Source organism: Molothrus aeneus, chromosome 3 (genome assembly GCF_037042795.1).
Source record: "Molothrus aeneus isolate 106 chromosome 3, BPBGC_Maene_1.0, whole genome shotgun sequence".
In the NCBI taxonomy this organism is placed as follows: domain Eukaryota; kingdom Metazoa; phylum Chordata; class Aves; order Passeriformes; family Icteridae; genus Molothrus; species Molothrus aeneus.
In genome coordinates, this window is record NC_089648.1 from 111,985,397 (window position 1) to 112,002,020 (window position 16,624).

General features: G+C 37.6%; 2 protein-coding genes across 2 annotated transcripts in view; both read right to left on the reverse strand.

Moving 5' to 3' along the window:
- Positions 1-676: 676 nt before the first annotated feature.
- On the reverse strand, positions 677-4,881 carry POMC (proopiomelanocortin). Its single transcript, XM_066545967.1, has 2 exons — positions 4,762-4,881; positions 677-1,544 (listed from the first exon to the last, which is right to left on the reverse strand). Exons 1-2 carry the CDS (start codon positions 4,879-4,881, stop codon positions 951-953), a joined length of 714 nt encoding a protein of 237 aa, XP_066402064.1. The 3' UTR covers positions 677-950.
- Positions 4,882-5,961: 1,080 nt separating this feature from the next.
- LOC136554317 (L-gulonolactone oxidase-like) overlaps positions 5,962-16,624 on the reverse strand; it is a 74,778-nt gene continuing 64,115 nt past the window's right edge. Inside the window, exon 12 of the mRNA XM_066546165.1 lies at positions 5,962-5,997. Coding sequence (XP_066402262.1) covers positions 5,962-5,997 — 36 coding nt within the window. The remainder of the gene's footprint in view (positions 5,998-16,624) is intronic.

Consider the following 16,624-nt stretch of genomic DNA (forward strand, 5'->3'; position numbering starts at 1 on the left):
GGTTTGGAATCAGAATAGGGATCGGGATCAGAATCAGGATCAGCTTTGGGATCGGGATCAGGATTAGGACGGGGATTGGGATCAAGACTGGGAATGGAGTCAGCATTAGGATCAGGATCGGGATTGGAATCAGGATCAGGATCGGGATGAGCACTGGGATTGGGATCGGGATGGGGATGGGGCCTGGAATAGGGATTGGGATCGGGATCAGAAGTGGAATCGGGACCAGGATTGGGATGAGAATCGGGATCAGGATGTGGAATTGGGAATGGGAATGGGATCAGGACTGGAATCAAAATCAGGATCCGGATTGGAGTCGGAATTGGGACTGAGATTGGGATCGAACCGGGAATTATCTGGGAATTCCGGCCCAGCTGGGAATTCCTTCCCAAAATCCCCCCCTTTCCCCATGGAAATCCACTCCATGGCCCCACCCTTTTTTCCTCATGGGAAAACTTCCCGGAATTCCAACTCATTCCCTCATCCCAAAATTCCCCAACCGTTTCCCACCCCCAGTTCCCGTTTTTTCCCCCTCCTCCACCTTCTCCCAGATTTTTCCATTTGTTCGGGAATTTTCCATCCATAAAATTTTCCATTTTTTTCCCCGCGAATTTCCCATCCTTTTTTTTTTTTAATTAATTTTTTTTTTTTAAAATTTTTTTTTTTTTACAATTTCTTCGGGAATTTTCCCCATCCCTCCTTCCCAACGTCTCCCACCGTCCCAAGAATTCCCAACCCGGGATCCGTCCCGCCAAGAATATTCCCAACCTGGGAATTCCCACCCCGCCGAATCCCCGGGATCAATTTTTGTTTTTTAATTAACGAGGACGGATTGGGCGCTAACGGGGGGGGGGGGAGGGGACGACACTACAGGGGCCGCGGATCCCGTGGGATTTTCCCGGGATTTTTTTTCCCGGGTTTTTCCCGGGATTTTTCCGGGTTTTTTCCCGTCACTGCCCGTCCTTGGAGAAGCTCTTCCCGATGGCGTTCTTGAAGAGCGTCACCAGCGGCGTCCGGATCCTCTCCGGGCTCATGAATCCCCCGTAACGCTTCTCCTTCCGGGAATTCCATGGGAATTTCGGGAACTCTTCCTCTTCCTCATCCTCCTCACCCTCCTCTTCCGTGGGTTCTTCCCTCCGGAATTCCGGGCGGGAATTCTCCTCCGACTCCTCCTCGGCGCCGTTGGGGTAAACCTTGACCGGCCTCCTCTTGCGCCCCACGGGTTTCCCCCACCGGAAGTGCTCCATGGAATACGAGCGCTTCCCGTCCTTCCCCGAGTGCCGGAAAAACCCGGGAATTCCGGCCTCATTCCCCAGCCCCTTTTCCGCTTCCGCTTCCGCTTCCGCTTCCGCTTCCGCTTCCGCTTCCGCTTCCTCTCCCTGGCGTTTTCCGGGCTCGGTGGCGTTTTTCCGGCCGAACTGGTTCCACCGGAAGTGGCTCATGACGTAGCGCCGCAGGCCCTCGGAGAGCGGCTGGAATTGCCCGTTCCCGGGAAAAACCGGAGATTCCAGGGAAATCTGGGCCCGGCACGAGCCGGCGCACGCCTGCCACCGGGGCGGGGAGGGGGGAATCATTCCGGGGATTTGGGAACAGCCGGGATGGAATTCCCAACCTTTCGCGGCGTCGGGGGTAAATGGGGAGCGGGGAGGGGATTTGGGAGCCTTGTGGAAGCGGGAAAATTTTTTGGCCGATCCCAAAAATTTGGGAACTCCCAAAAAAGTTTTGGGAGAAACCCCGTTGTGGGAAAGGATTTGGGAATTCTCGGATTTGGGAATTCCGGGATTTCCCAGGTTTTTTTTTGTGATCCTGGAGTTCGGGATTATTTGGGAATGGGGGACTTGGGACCATCTGGATGTGGGGAAAATTTGGAATTCTGGATCCTTTAGAATTTGGGGAATTCCCGAATTTGGGATTCCCTGGAAAACCAAAAATTTTCAGAGAATCCAACGTGGGGGAGGGATTTGGGAATTCCCACCTTTCCCGTGTTGGGGGAAAAATTTGGGAATGGGGGATTTGGGACCCTTTTGGAAGCGGGAAAATTTGGGCCAATTCTGGAATTCGGGGCCCTCGGGAATTTGGGAGGATCCCACGTCGGGAGGGATTTGGGAATTCCCAAATTTGGGAATTCTGGGATGCAATTCCCGCTTTTTTTTGTGATCCTGGAGTTTGGGATTATTTGGGAATGAGGGACTTGGGACCATCTGGGACCAAGTGGGAAAATTTGGAATTCGGGGCCCTCGGGAATTTGGGGAATTCCCGAATTTGGGATTCCCTGGAAAACCAAAAATTTGGAGAGAATCCCACGGGGGGGGGGGGGGGGGGGGGGGGGATTTGGGAATTCCCGAATTTGGGGATTTTTTGGAGGGGGAAATTTTGGGATCTATGGGATTTGATCCCAAGAATTCTCTGGGAAAATTCCCATTCCCAAATCCCTCAATTATTTTGTGACTTTTGCAATTTGATCCCAAAAAAATCCCTGGGAAAATTCCCCTTCCCAGCCCTCCTCCTCCATTCCCCATTCCCCCCAAATCCCAAATCCCCAAATCCCCCAAATCCCCAAATCCCCCAAATCCCCAAATCCCAAAATCCCAAATCCCCCAAATCCCAAAATCCCCAATCCCCAAGCTCCAAACCCTAAATCCCAAATCTCTGATCCTGAACCCGACAAAACCCCCAAATCCCAAACCCACCAAATCCCAAAACCCCCAAATCCCCAAAACCCCAAAGTTTTACCAGAATTCCGGCCTCGTTCCTGAGTTCCCGGCATTGGGAATTCCCCAATTCCGAAAACTCCAACTCCCAAATCCCCAAATCCCCAAAACCCCAAATCCCAAAAACCCCAAACCTCAAAACCCCAAAATCCCAAACCCCAAATCCCAAAACCCTAAAACCACCAAAGCCCAAAAACTCCAAATCCCAAAACCACTTAACCCCAAACCCCCAAAATCCCAAACTCCAAAAACCGCAAACCCCAAATCCCCAAATCCTTCTATTTTTTGGGATTTTTGGGATTTGAATCCCAAATCCTAAACCCCAAATCCCAAAACCCCAAATCCCAAAAACCCCAAACCCCAAAACCCCAAATCCCAAAGCCCAAAAACCCAAATCCCAAATCTCAAATTCCAAAACCCCAAAGCCCAAAACCCCAAATCCCAACCCTTTACCGGAATTCCGGCCTCGTTGCCGAGTTCCCGGCATTGGGAATTCCCCAATTCCCAAACACCAAATCCCCAAAACCCCAAACCTCAAAACCCCAAACCCCCCAAATCCCAAAAACTCCAAATACCAAAACCACCAAACCCCAAACCCCAAAACCCCAAAATCCCAAACCCCAAAAACCACAAACCCCAAATAACCAAATCCTTCTATTTTTTGGGATTTTTGGGATCTGAATCCCAAATTCTAAACCCCAAACCCCCAAACCCCCAAACCCAAAACCCCAAACCCCAAAACCCCAAAACGCCAAACCTTTACCAAAATTCCGGCCTCATTCCCGAGTTCCCGGCACTGGGAATTCCCCAATTCCCAAACCCCAAATCCCTAAACCCCAAAACCCCAAACCCCAAAATCCCAAACCCCAAAACCCCAAAATCCCAAAAACTCCAAATCCCAAAATCCCAAACCCCAAAACCCCAAAACCACCAAACCCCAAACCCCAAAACCCCAAACCCCGAATCCCCAAATCCTTCTATTTTTTGGGATTTTTGGGATCTGAATCCCAAATCCTAAACCCCAAATCCCAAAACCCCAAATCGCAAAAACGCCAAACCCCAAGGCCCAAAAACCCAAATCCCAAATCTCAAATTCCAAAACCCCAAAGCCCAAAACCCCAAATCCCAACCCTTTACTGGAATTCCGGCCTCGTTGCCGAGTTCCCGGCACTGGGAATTCCCCAATTCCCAAACCCCAAATCCGCAATTCCAAAACTCCAAATCCCAAAAACCCCAAAACCCCAAATCCCCAAATCCCAAAACCCCGAACCCCAAATCCCCGAACCCCAAAACCCCAAAAACCCCAAAAACCCCAAAAACCCCAAAATCCCCAATTCCCAAAACCCCAAACCCCAAAACCCCAAACCCTGAATCCCCAAATCCTTCTATTTATTGGGATTTTTGGGATTTGAATCCCAAATCCTAAACCCCAAAACCCAAAACCCCAAAACCCCAAATCCCAATCCCCAAATCCCAAAACCCCAAATCCCAAAATACCAAACCCCAAACCCCAACCCTTTACCAGGATTCCGGCCTCATTACTGAGTTCCCGGCACTGGGAATTCCCCAATTCCCAAATCCCAAAAACCCCAAAACCCCAAATCTCAAAAACCCCAAATCTCAAAAACCCCAAAAACCCCAAAAACCCCAAAAACCCCCAAAACCCCAAAACCCCGAACCCCAAAACCCCCAAAACCCCCAAAATCCCCAATTCCCAAAACCCCAAATCCCAAAACCCCAAACCCCCAAAACCCCAAACCCCAAAACCCCCAAATCCTTCTATTTTTTGGGATTTTTGGGATTTGAATCCCAAACTCCAAAACCCCAAACCCCAAAACCCCAAAACCCCAAATCCCAAAAACCCCAAACCCCAAAAACCCCAAACCCCAAAACCCCCAAATCCCCAATTCCAAAACTCCAAATCCCAAAAACCACCAAACCCCAAACCCCCAAACCCCAAAACCCCAAACCCCAAACACCAAACCCCCAAACCCCAAACCCCCAAACCCCAAACCCCCAAACCCCAAATCCCAAAACCCCAAAGCTTTACCAGGATTCCGGCCTCGTTCCCGAGTTCCCGGCATTGGGATTTTTCCCAGCACGGCCCCGCAGCTCCCGTGGGGTTGCAGAGAACAAACCCCAAAAGCAGCGCCAGGGTCCCCGACCCCATCCCAGCCCCAAAACCTGCGGGGAAAAACCCCAAAATTTCGGGATTGGGATGGAAACCAGGGCCCGACCCCAAATCTTTGGGATTGGGATGGAAAACAGGCCCGACCCCATCCCGGCCCCAAAACCTGCGGGGAAAAACCCCAAAACTTCGGGATTGGGATCGAAACCAGGGCCCAACCCCAAAACTTTGGGATTGGGATTGAAAACAGGCCCGACCCCATCCCAGCCCCAAAACCTGCGGGGAAAACCCCAAAACTTTGGGATTGGGATTGAAACCAGGGCCCGACCCCAAAACTTTGGGATTGGGATTGAAACCAGGGCCCGACCCCAAAACTTTGGGATTGGGATTGAAACCAGGGCCGGGATCCCCAAACCTGGGGGAAAAACCCCAAAACTTCGGGATTGGGATCGAAACCAGGGCCCAACCCCAAAACTTTGGGATTGGGATTGAAAACAGGCCCGACCCCATCCCAGCCCCAAAACCTGCGGGGAAAAACCCCAAAACTTTGGGATTGGGATCAAAACCAGGGCCTGGGTCCCCGACCCCATCCCTGACCCCAAACCTGCGGGGAAAAACCCCAAAACTTTGGGATTGGGATTGAAACCAGGGCCAGGATCCCCAACCCCATCCTGGCCCCAAAACCTGCGGGGAAAACCCCAAAACTTCGGGATTGGGATCAAAACCAGGGCCCGACCCCAAACCTGTGGGGAAACCCCAAAACTTTGGGATTGGGATTGAAACCAGGGCCCAACCCAATCCCGGCCCCAAACCTGTGGGGAAAAACCCCAAAACTTTGGGATTGGGATTAAAACCAGGGCCAGGATCCCAAACCTGTGGGAAACCCCAAAACTTTGGGATTGGGATCGAAACCAGGGCCAGGATCCCAAACCTGGGGGAAAAACCCCAAAACTTTGGGATTGGGATCAAAACCAGGGCCTGACCCCAAACCTGCGGGGAAAAACCCCAAAACTTTGGGATTGGGATTGAAACCAGGGCCTGACCCCAAAACTTTGGGATTGGGATTGAAACCAGGGCCTGACCCCAAACCTGTGGGGAAACCCCAAAACTTCGGGATTGGGATCAAAACCAGGGCCCGGCCCCATCCTGACCCCAAACCTGTGGGGAAAAACCCCAAAACTTTGGGATTGGGATCAAAACCAGGGCCTGACCCCAAACCTGTGGGGAAAAACCCCAAAATTTTGGAATTGGGATTAAAACCAGGCCCGACCCCATCCTGACCCCAAACCTGCGGGGAAAAACCCCAAAACTTTGGGATTGGGATTGAAACCAGGGCCCGGCCCCAAACCTGTGGGGAAAAACCCCAAAACTTTGGGATTGGGATTGAAACCAGGGCCAGGATCCCAAACCTGGGGGAAAAACCCCAAAACTTTGGGATTGGGATCAAAACCAGGGCCCGACCCCAAACCTGTGGGGAAACCCCAAAACTTTGGGATTGGGATTGAAACCAGGGCCCGACCCCAAAACTTTGGGATTGGGATTGAAACCAGGGCTGGGATCCCCAAACCTGGGGGGAAAAACCCCAAAACTTTGGGATTGGGATTAAAACCAGGGCCAGGATCCCAAACCTGGGGGAAAAACCCCAAAACTTTGGGATTGGGATTTTTTGGGAGTGGGGGGAATTTGTGGGATTTTTTAGGATTTTTGGGGGATTTTTTTTGGGATTTTTTTGGGATTTTTCAGAGGTTTTTTTAGGATTTTTTTTTTAGGATTTTTTGGGGATTTTTTTAGGATTTTTCTGGAAATTTTTTTGGGATTTTTGTGGAATTTTTTTAGGATTTTTTTTGAATTTTTGTAGGATTTTTATGGAATTTTTTAGGAATTTTTAAGGGGTTTTTTTAGAATTTTTTGGGATTTTTGTAGGATTTTTTTTTAGTTTTCTTAGGATTTTGTGGATTTTTTAAGGATTTTTATGGGACTTTTTAGGAATTTTTTAAAGATTTTTTTTTAATTTTCTTAGGATTTTTGTGGAATATTTTTAGGATATTTTTAGGATTTTGGGGGATTTTTTCGAATTTTTTTAGTATTTTTTGGAATTTTTAGGATTTTTGTAAAATTTTTTAGGATTTTTTTAGAATTTTTTAGGATTTTTCTGGAATTTTTCATGATTTTTAAATTTTTTTTAGGATTTTTGTGGGATTTTTTAGCATTTTTTAAGGGTTTTTTTTAGGATTTTTGTGGAATTTTTTTAGGACTTTTTTTAAAAAATTCTGGAATTTTCTTAGGAATTTTTTGAATTTTTTTAGAATTTTTTAGGATTTTTTTGGGTTTTTTAGGATTTTTTTTTGGGTTTTTTTTAGGATTTTTGTGGAAATTTTTAGGGTTTTTTTTAGGAATTTTTTAGGATTTTTCTGGAATTTTTCATGATTTTTAATTTTTTTTAGGATTTTTGTGGGATTTTTTAGCTTTTTTTTTTTTGAATTTTTTAGGATTTTTTTAGGTTTTTTTAGGATTTTTGTGGAATTTTTTTAGGATTTTTTTTAAAAAAAAAAATCTGGAATTTTCTTAGGAATTTTTTAAATTTTTTAGGATTTTTTTTGAATTTTTTTTTATTTTTTGGGGTTTTTTTTAGGATTTTTTGTGGAAATTTTTAGGGTTTTTTTTTAGGAATTTTTTAGGATTTTTCTGGAATTTTTCATGATTTTTAAATTTTTTTAGGATTTTTGTGGGATTTTTTTGAATTTTTTTAGGATTTTTTAGGGTTTTTTAGGATTTTTGTGGAATTTTTTTAGGATTTAAAAAAAAAAATTCTGGAATTTTCTTAGGAATTTTTTGAATTTTTTTAGGATTTTTTTTTTTAATTTTTTTGGGTTTTTTTAGGATTTTTGTGGAAATTTTTAGGGTATTTTTAGGATTTTTTTAGGATTTTTCTGGAATTTTTTTTAGGATTTTTGTGGGATTTTTTAGCATTTTTTTGATTTTTTTTAGGATTTTTTAGGATTTTTTGGGTTTTTTTAGGATTTTTAAAAAAAAATTCTGGAATTTTCTTAGGATTTTTTTAGGATTTTTTGGGTTTTTTTAGGATTTTTGTGGAAATTTTTAGGGGTTTTAAAGGAATTTTTTAGGATTTTTCTGGAATTTTTTAGGATTTTTCTGGAATTTTTTAGGATTTTTTTGAAATTTTTTAGGATTTTTGGGGGGAATTTTGGGATTTTTTTCAAAATTTTCTTAGGATTTTGTGGGATTTTTAAAGGATTTTTTTAGGATTTTTTGGGGATTTTTTTGGGATTTTTCAGGGGTTTTTTTTAGGATTTTTTTAGGATTTTTTTTGAATTTTCTGTGGGATTTTTCTGGAAATTTTTGGGGGGATTTTTGTGGAATTTTTTTAGGAATTTTTTGAATTTTTGTAGGATTTTTATGGAATTTTTTTAGGAATTTTTAAGGGTTTTTTTTAGAATTTTTTGGGATTTTTGTAGGATTTTTTTTAAGTTTTCTTAGGATTTTTATGTGATTTTTAGGAATTTTTTTAAAGATTTTTTGGAATTTTCTTAGGATTTTTGTGGAATATTTTTAGGATTTTGGGGGATTTTTTAGGATTTTTGTGGGATTTTTTTTAGGATTTTTTAGGATTTTTTAAAATTTTTGTAGGATTTTTTTTGAATTTTTTAGGATTTTTTTTAAGATTTCTGTGGGATTTTTTTTAGGATTTTTGTAGATTTTTTTAGGATTTTTTCGGAATTTTTTAAAGATTTTTAAATTTTTTTAGGATTTTTGTGGGATTTTTTAAATGATTTTTTTTGGAAATTTTTGGGAATTTTTTTGAATTTTTTAAGGGATTTTTTTAGGACTTTTTGGGATTTTTTGGGATTTTTCTACGATTTTTTTGGGATGTTTTTAAATTTTTTAGGATTTTTTTTTTTATTTTTTTAGGAATTTTTTTAGGATTTTTTTGGAATTTTTTGGAATTTTTTTAGGATTCTTGTGGGATTTTTTTAGGATCTTCTGGAATTTTCTCAGGATTTTTAAGGATTTTTTAAAAATTTTTTTAGGATTTTTTAAGGATTTTTGTGGAATATTTTTTTATTTTTTTAGGATTTTGTAGAATTTTTTTAGGACTTTTTAAAAATTTCTTTAAGTTTTTTTTAGGGATTTTTTTGGAATTTTTTTGGAATTTTTGGAAATTTTTTTGGGAATCTAAAAGGATTTTTTAGGGTATTTTAGAATTTTAAGGATTTTTTGTGGGATTTTTTAAGGATTTTTTGGAATTTTTTTTTTAGGTTTTTTGAAGGATTTTTAAAGGATTTTTTAAAGATTTTTTTAGGATTTTCTGGAAGTTTTTTAGGATTTTTTAGGATTTTTTTGGAATTTTTGTAGGATTTTTCGGAATTTTTAGGAATTTTTAAAGGGGTTTTTTTAGGATTTTTGTTGGATTTTTGTTGGATTTTTGTTGGATTTTTTGGAATTTTTTAGGATATTTTTGGAATTTTTTAGGATTTTTAAAGGATTTTTTTTGGATTTTTCGAATTTTTTAGGATTTTTTTGGCATTTTTTAAGGATTTTTTTTAGGTTTTTTTACGATTTTTTAAAAGATTTTTTGGGATTTTTTTAGGATTTTTGTGGAATATTTTTAGGATTTTTTAGGATTTTTTGAATTTTTTTAGGATTTTTGTGGGATTTTTTTAAGATTTTTTAAAAAATTTTTTAGGATTTTTTGAGGATTTTTGGGGAATTATTTGGGGATTTTTTCAGGAATTTTTTAGGATTTTTTGACTTTTTTGGGGATTTTTTTGACTTTTTTAGGATAGTTTAAAAATTTCTTTAAGGTTTTTTTAAGGATTTTTGGGATTTTTAAAGGATTTTTTTGGAATATTTTAGGGATTTTTAAAGGAATTTTTAAAGGATTTTTGAGGATTTTTGTGGGATTTTTGTGGAATTTTTTAGGATTTTTCGGAATTTTTTCGGAATTTTTAAAGGGGTTTTTTTTAGGATTTTTAAGGATTTTTTTAGGATTTTTGGCATTTTTTTAGGGTTTTTTACGATTTTTTAAAAGATTTTTTGGGATTTTTTTAGGATTTTTGTGGAATTTTGTAGGATTTTTCGGAATTTTTAAAGGGGTTTTTTAGGATTTTTGTTGGATTTTTGTTGGATTTTTGTGGGATTTTTTTGGATTTTTAGGATTTTTAAAGGATTTTTTTAGGATTTTTCAAGGATTTTTTTAGGATTTTTTTGCATTTTTTAAGGATTTTTTTAGGTTTTTTTTACGATTTTTTAAAAGATTTTTTGGGATTTTTAGGATTTTGGTGGAATATTTTTAGGATTTTTTAAGGATTTTTTTGAATTTTTTTAGGGATTTTGTGGGATTTTTTTTAAGATTTTTAAAAAATTTTTTAGGATTTTTTGAGGATTTTTGTGGAATTTTTCGGGGATTTTCCAGGAATTTTTTAGGATTTTTGTAGAATTTTTTAGGACTTTTAAAAATTTCTTTAAGGATTTTTTAAGGATTTTTTGGGATTATTTTAGGAATTTTTTGGAATATTTTAGGGATTTTTAAAGGATTTTTTAAAGGATTTTTTGAGGATTTTTGTGGGATTTTTTTGGAATTTTTAGGATTTTTCGGAATTTTTAAAGGGTTTTTTTAGGATTTTTGGATTTTTGTTGGATTTTTGTGGGATTTTTTTTGGAATTGTTTAGGATTTTTAAAGATTTTTTTAGGGTTTTTTTAGGATTTTTTTAGGGTTTTTTACGATTTTTAAAAGATTTTTTGGGATTTTTTTTAGGATTTTTTTGGAATTTTTTAGGAATTTTTTAAAGGGTTTTTTTAAAGGGTTTTTTTAGGATTTTTTTTGGAATTTTTTTTGGAATTTTTTAGGATTTTTCAAGGATTTTTTTAGGATTTATTGGCATTTTTAAAGGATTTTTTTAGGTTTTTTTTACGGTTTTTTAAAAGATTTTTTTGGGATTTTTAGGATTTTTTGGATTTTTTTTTAAGATTTAAAAAAATTTTTAGGATTTTTTGAGGATTTTTTGTGGAAATTTTTTAGGATTTTTAAAGGATTTTTGTGGAATTTTTTTTTATTTTTTTAGGATTTTTGTGGAATTTTTAGGATTTTTGACTTTTTTTAGGACTTTTTAAAAATTTCTTAAGGTTTTTTTAGGGATTTTTTGGGAATTTTGTTAGGATTTTTTTGGAATATTTTAAGGTTTTTAAAGGATTTTTTGAGGATTTTTGTGGGATTTTTTTGGAATTTTTAGGATTTTTTGGAATTTTTTAGGAATTTTTAAAGGGGTTTTTTTTAGGATTTTTTTTGAATTTTTTAGGATTTTTTGGAATTTTTTAGATTTTTGTTGGATTTTTTGTTGGATTTTTGTTGGATTTTTTGGAATTTTTTAGGATTTTTTTGGAATTTTTTAGGATTTTTCAAGGATTTTTTTAGGATTTTTTAAAAGGGTTTTTTTAGGTTTTTTTACGATTTGTTAAAGATTTTTTGGGATTTTTTAGGATTTTGGTGGAATATTTTTAGGATTTTTTTAGGATTTTTTTGAATTTTTTTTTAAGATTTTAAAAAAATTCTTTAGGATTTTTTTGAGGATTTTTTGGGAATTTTTTAGGATTTTTAAAGGATTTTTGTGGAATTTTTTAGGATTTTTTGGACTTTTTTTAGGATTTTTGTAGCATTTTTTTTGGACTTTTTAAAAATTTCTTTAAAGGTTTTTTTTAGGGATTTTTTGGAATTTTTTTAGGATTTTTTGGATTCTAAAAGGATTTTTTAGGATTGTTTGGAATTTTTTAGGATTTTTTAATGGATTTTTAAAGGATTTTTTTAGGATTTTTATGAATTTTTTTAGGACTTTTGTGGAATTTTTGAGGAATTTTAAAGGGTTTTTTTAGGATTTTTTTTGGAATTTTTTAGGATTTTTCAAGGATTTTTTTAGGATTTTTCAAGGATTTTTTTAGGATTTTTTTGGCATTTTTTAAGGATTTTTTTAGGTTTTTTTTTACGATTTTGTTAAAGATTTTTTGGGATTTTTTAGGATTTTGGTGGAATATTTTTAGGATTTTTTTAGGATTTTTTTGAATTTTTTTTTAAGATTTTAAAAAAATTCTTTAGGATTTTTTGAGGATTTTTGTGGGAATTTTTTAGGATTTTTAAAGGATTTTTGTGGAATTTTTTAGGATTTTTTTGACTTTTTTTAGGATTTTTGTAGCATTTTCTTTTTTGGACTTTTTAAAAATTTCTTTAAGGTTTTTTTAGGGATTTTTGGAATTTTTTATAGGATTTTTTGGGATTCTAAAAGGATTTTTTAGGATTGTTTGGAATTTTTAGGATTTTTTAATGGATTTTTAAAGGATTTTTTTAGGATTTTTGTGAATTTTTTTAGGACTTTTGTGGAATTTTTTAGGATTTTTTTGGAATTTTTCAGGATTTTTCAAGGATTTTTTTAGGATTTTTCGATATTTTTTTAGCATTTTTTTGACATTTTTAAGGATTTTTTTAGGTTTTTTACAGATTTTTTAAAAGATTTTTTGGGATTTTTTAGGATTTTTGTCGAATTTTTTAGGATTTTTGTGGATTGTTTAGGATTTTTTGGATTTTTTTAAGATTTAAAAAAAATTTTGGGGGATATTTTGGGGATTTTTGGGGGGATATTTTGGATATTTTGGGGTTTTTGGGGATATTTCGGGATATTTTAGGGATATTTTGGGGGAATTTTTGGGGATTTTTCCAGATTTTGGGGGTTTTAGGGATTTTTTGGGGGATTTTGGGGATATTTTGGGGCTATTTGGGAATTTTTTTAGGGATTTTTTGGGGATATTTTGGGATATTTTGGCTTTCTTGGGGTTTTAGGGTTTTTGGGGGATATTTTGGGATTTTTTTCGGGGATATTTGGGGATATTTTGGGGATATTTTGGGGATTTTGGGGGGTTTTGGGGGATTTTTTGGGGATATTTTGGGCTATTTTGGGGTTTTCAGGATTTTTGGGGATATTTTGGGGTATTCGGGGTTTTTAGGGATTTTGGGGGAATTTTTGGGGTATTTTGGGAATTTTTCCGGGTTTTGGGGGTTTTAATGGGATTTTTTTGGGATATTTTGGGGTTTTTAGGGATATTTTGGGATATTTTGGGATATTTTGGGGCTTTGGGGGGATATTTTGGGGTTTCGGGATTTTTGGGGTTTTTAGGGAATATTTTGTGGGATATTTTGGGGTATTCGGGGTTTTTAGGTTTTTTTTGGGGTATTTGGGGGATATTTTGGGATATTTGGGGGATTTTTGGGGATATTTTGGGGATTTTTTTGGATTTTTGGGGATATTTGGGGTATTCGGGGATTTTTTGGGGAATTTTGGGGATTTTTGGGGATATTTTGGGGTTTCAGGATTTTGGGGATATTTTGGGGATTTGGGGGATTTTTCTGGGATTTTTGGGGGATATTTCGGGGATTTTTAGGGGTTATTGGGGATATTTTGGGGCTATTTTAGGGATTTTTCCGGGTTGTTGGGGTTTTGGGGATATTTTGGGATATTTGGGGGATTTTTATGGGATATTTCGTGGATTTTTAGGGGATATTTCGGGGATATTTTGGGGGATATTTGGGGATATTTTGGTGATTTTTGGGGGGATTTTTGGGGTATTTTGGGGGTTTTTATGGGATATTTTTGGGGTATTTGGGGATATTTTGGGGATATTTTGGGGATATTTTGGGATATTTTGGGGATATTTGGGGGTTCTTGGGATATTTGGGGTATTTGGGGTTTTTGGGGATTTTTTGGGATTTTTTGGGGATTTTTCCGGGTTGTTGGGGTTTTTAGGGATATTTTGGGAATATTTTGGGATATTTGGGGGATTTTTAGGGGATATTTGGGATTTTTGGGGATTTCGGGGATTTTTGGGGCTATTTCAGGATATTTTGGGGATTTTTTTGGGATATTTTCGGGATTTTTGGGGATAATTTGGGGGTTTTGGGGATATTTTGGGATATTTTGGGGATATTTTGGGGTATTCGGGGTTTTTAGGAGTTTTTGGGATTTTGGGGGATTTTTTGGGATATTTTGGGGTTTTTGGGGATATTTTGGGATATTTTGGGGATATTTGGGGGTTCTTGGGGATATTTGGGGTATTTGGGGATTTTTTTGGGATATTTTGGGATTTTTTGGGGATTTTTTGGGATATTTTGGGGTTTCGGGGATATTTTGGGGATATTTCAGGATATTTTTGGGGTTTTTTGGGATATTTTGTGGTTTCGGGATTTTGGGGATATTTTGGGGATTCGGGCGATTTTTGGGGGATATTTCAGGGATTTTTAGGGGTTTTTGGGGATATTTTGGGGCTATTTTAGGGATTTTTCCGGGTTCTTGGGGTTTTTTGGGATATTTTGGGGATTTTTATGGGATATTTGGGGGATATTTTGGTGATTTTGGGGGGGATTTTTTGGGTATTTTGGGGGTTTTTATGGGATATTTTCGGGATTTTGGGGATATTTTGGGGATTTGGGGGATTTTTCGGCGATATTTTGGGATATTTTGGGGTTTTTGGGGGTTCTTGGGATATTTGGGGTTTTTTGGGATATTTTGGGGATTTTGGGGGATATTTGGGGGTTTTCGGGGATATTTTGGGGATATTTCAGGATATTTTGGGGTTTTTGGTGATTTTTTTGTGGTTTCGGGATTTTGGGGATATTTTGGGGATTCGGGCGATTTTTTTGGGATTTTTGGGGGATTTTTCGGGGATTTTTAGGGGTTTTTTGGGGATCTTTTGGGGCTATTTTGGGGGTTTTTAGGGATATTTTGGGATATTTGGGGATATTTGGGGGTTTTTAGGGGATATTTTGTGGTTTCGGGATTGGGGATATTTTGGGGATATTTTGGGGATTTGGGGGATTTTTCTGGGATTTTTCGGGGATATTTCGGGGATTTTTAGGGGTTTTTGGGGATATTTTGGGGCTATTTTAGGGATTTTTTCCGGGTTCTTGGGGTTTTTTTGGGATATTTTGGGGATTTTTATGGGATATTTCGGGGATTTTTAGGGATATTTTGGGGATATTTTGGGGATATTTTGGGGATTTTTGGGATTTTTGGGGATATTTTGGGGATTTTTTGGGGGATTTTTCGGGGATATTTTGGGATATTTTGGGGATATTTGGGGGTTCTTGGGATATTTGGGTATTTGGGGTTTTTTGGGGATTTTCTGGGATATTTTGGGGATTTTGGGGGATATTTTGGGGATTTTTTGGGGGATTTTTCGGGGATATTTGGGATATTTTGGGGATATTTGGGGGTTCTTGGGATATTTGGGGTATTTGGGGTTTTTGGGGATTTCTGGGATATTTTGGGGATTTTGGGGGATATTTTTGGGGTTTCGGGGATATTTTGGGGATATTTCAGGATATTTTTGGGGTTTTTTGGGATATTTTGTGGTTTCGGGATTTTGGGGATATTTTGGGGATTTGGGGGATTTTTTGGGGGATTTTTGGGGGATATTTCGGGGATTTTTAGGGGTTTTATTGGGATATTTTGGGGCTATTTCGGGGATTTTTTCCGGGTTGTTGGGGTTTTTAGGGATATTTTGGGATATTTTGGGATATTTGGGGTTTTTTATGGGATATTTTGGGGATTTTTAGGGGGTATTTAGGGCTGTTTGGGCTTTACCTGCTCTCCCGGCTCCGCTCCCTCCGTTCTCCCCGCGCTCCCTCCCGGAGGCTCCGCCGCGTTTTATCCCAGAGAGGAGGGGGCGGAGCCGGGGCGGGAAAGGGAGAAAAAATGGGGGGAAAATGGAGAAAAAAAATAAGGGAAAAAAATGGAGAAAAAATGGGGGGAAAATGGAGAAAAAAACGGGGAAAATGGAGAAAAAAAAAGGAAAAAATGGAGAAAAAATAAGGAAAAAATGGAGAAAAAATGGGGGGAAAATACAGGAAAAAAATGAGGAAAAGGGGAGAAAAAAATGAGGAAAAAATGGAGAAAAAAATAAGGAAAAAATGGAGAAAAAATGGGGGGGGGAAATGAGAAAAAAAATAAAGAAAAAATGGAGAAAAAAATGGGGGAAAAATGAGAAAAAAATGGAGAAAAAAAATGGGGAAAATGAGAAAAATAAGGAAAAATGGAGAAAAAATGGGGGGAAAATGAGAAAAAATGGAGAAAAAAATGGGGGAAAAATGAGAAAAAAAAAGGAAAAAATTGAGAAAAAATGGGGGAAAAATAAGGAAAAATGGAGAAAAAATGGGGGGAAAATGAGAAAAAATAAGGAAAAAATGGAGAAAAATGGGGGAAAAATGAGAAAAAAATAAGGAAAAATGGAGAAAAAATGGGGGAAAATAGAGGAAAAAAATGGGGGGAAAATAGAGGAAAAAATAAGGAAAAAATGGAGAAGAAAATGGGGGAAAAATGAGGAAAAAATAAGGAAAAAATGGAGAAGAAAATGGGGGAAAAATGAGGAAAAAATAAGGAAAAATGGAGAAAAAATGGGGGAAAAAATGGAGAAAAAATAAGGAAAAAATGGAGAAAAAATAAGGAAAAAATGGAGAAAAAATGGGGGGAAAATACAGGAAAAAATGAGGAAAAGGGAGAAAAAAATGAGGAAAAAATGGAGAAAAAAATAAGGAAAAAAAATGGAGAAAAAAATGGGGGGGGGAAATGAGAAAAAAATAAAGAAAAAAATGAGAAAAAATGGGGGAAAAAGAGGAAAAAATGGAGAAAAATGGGGAAAATGAGAAAAAATAAGGAAAAAATGGAGAAAAAATGGGGGGGAGGATAATGAGAAAAAATGGAGAAAAAATGGGGGAAAAATGAGAAA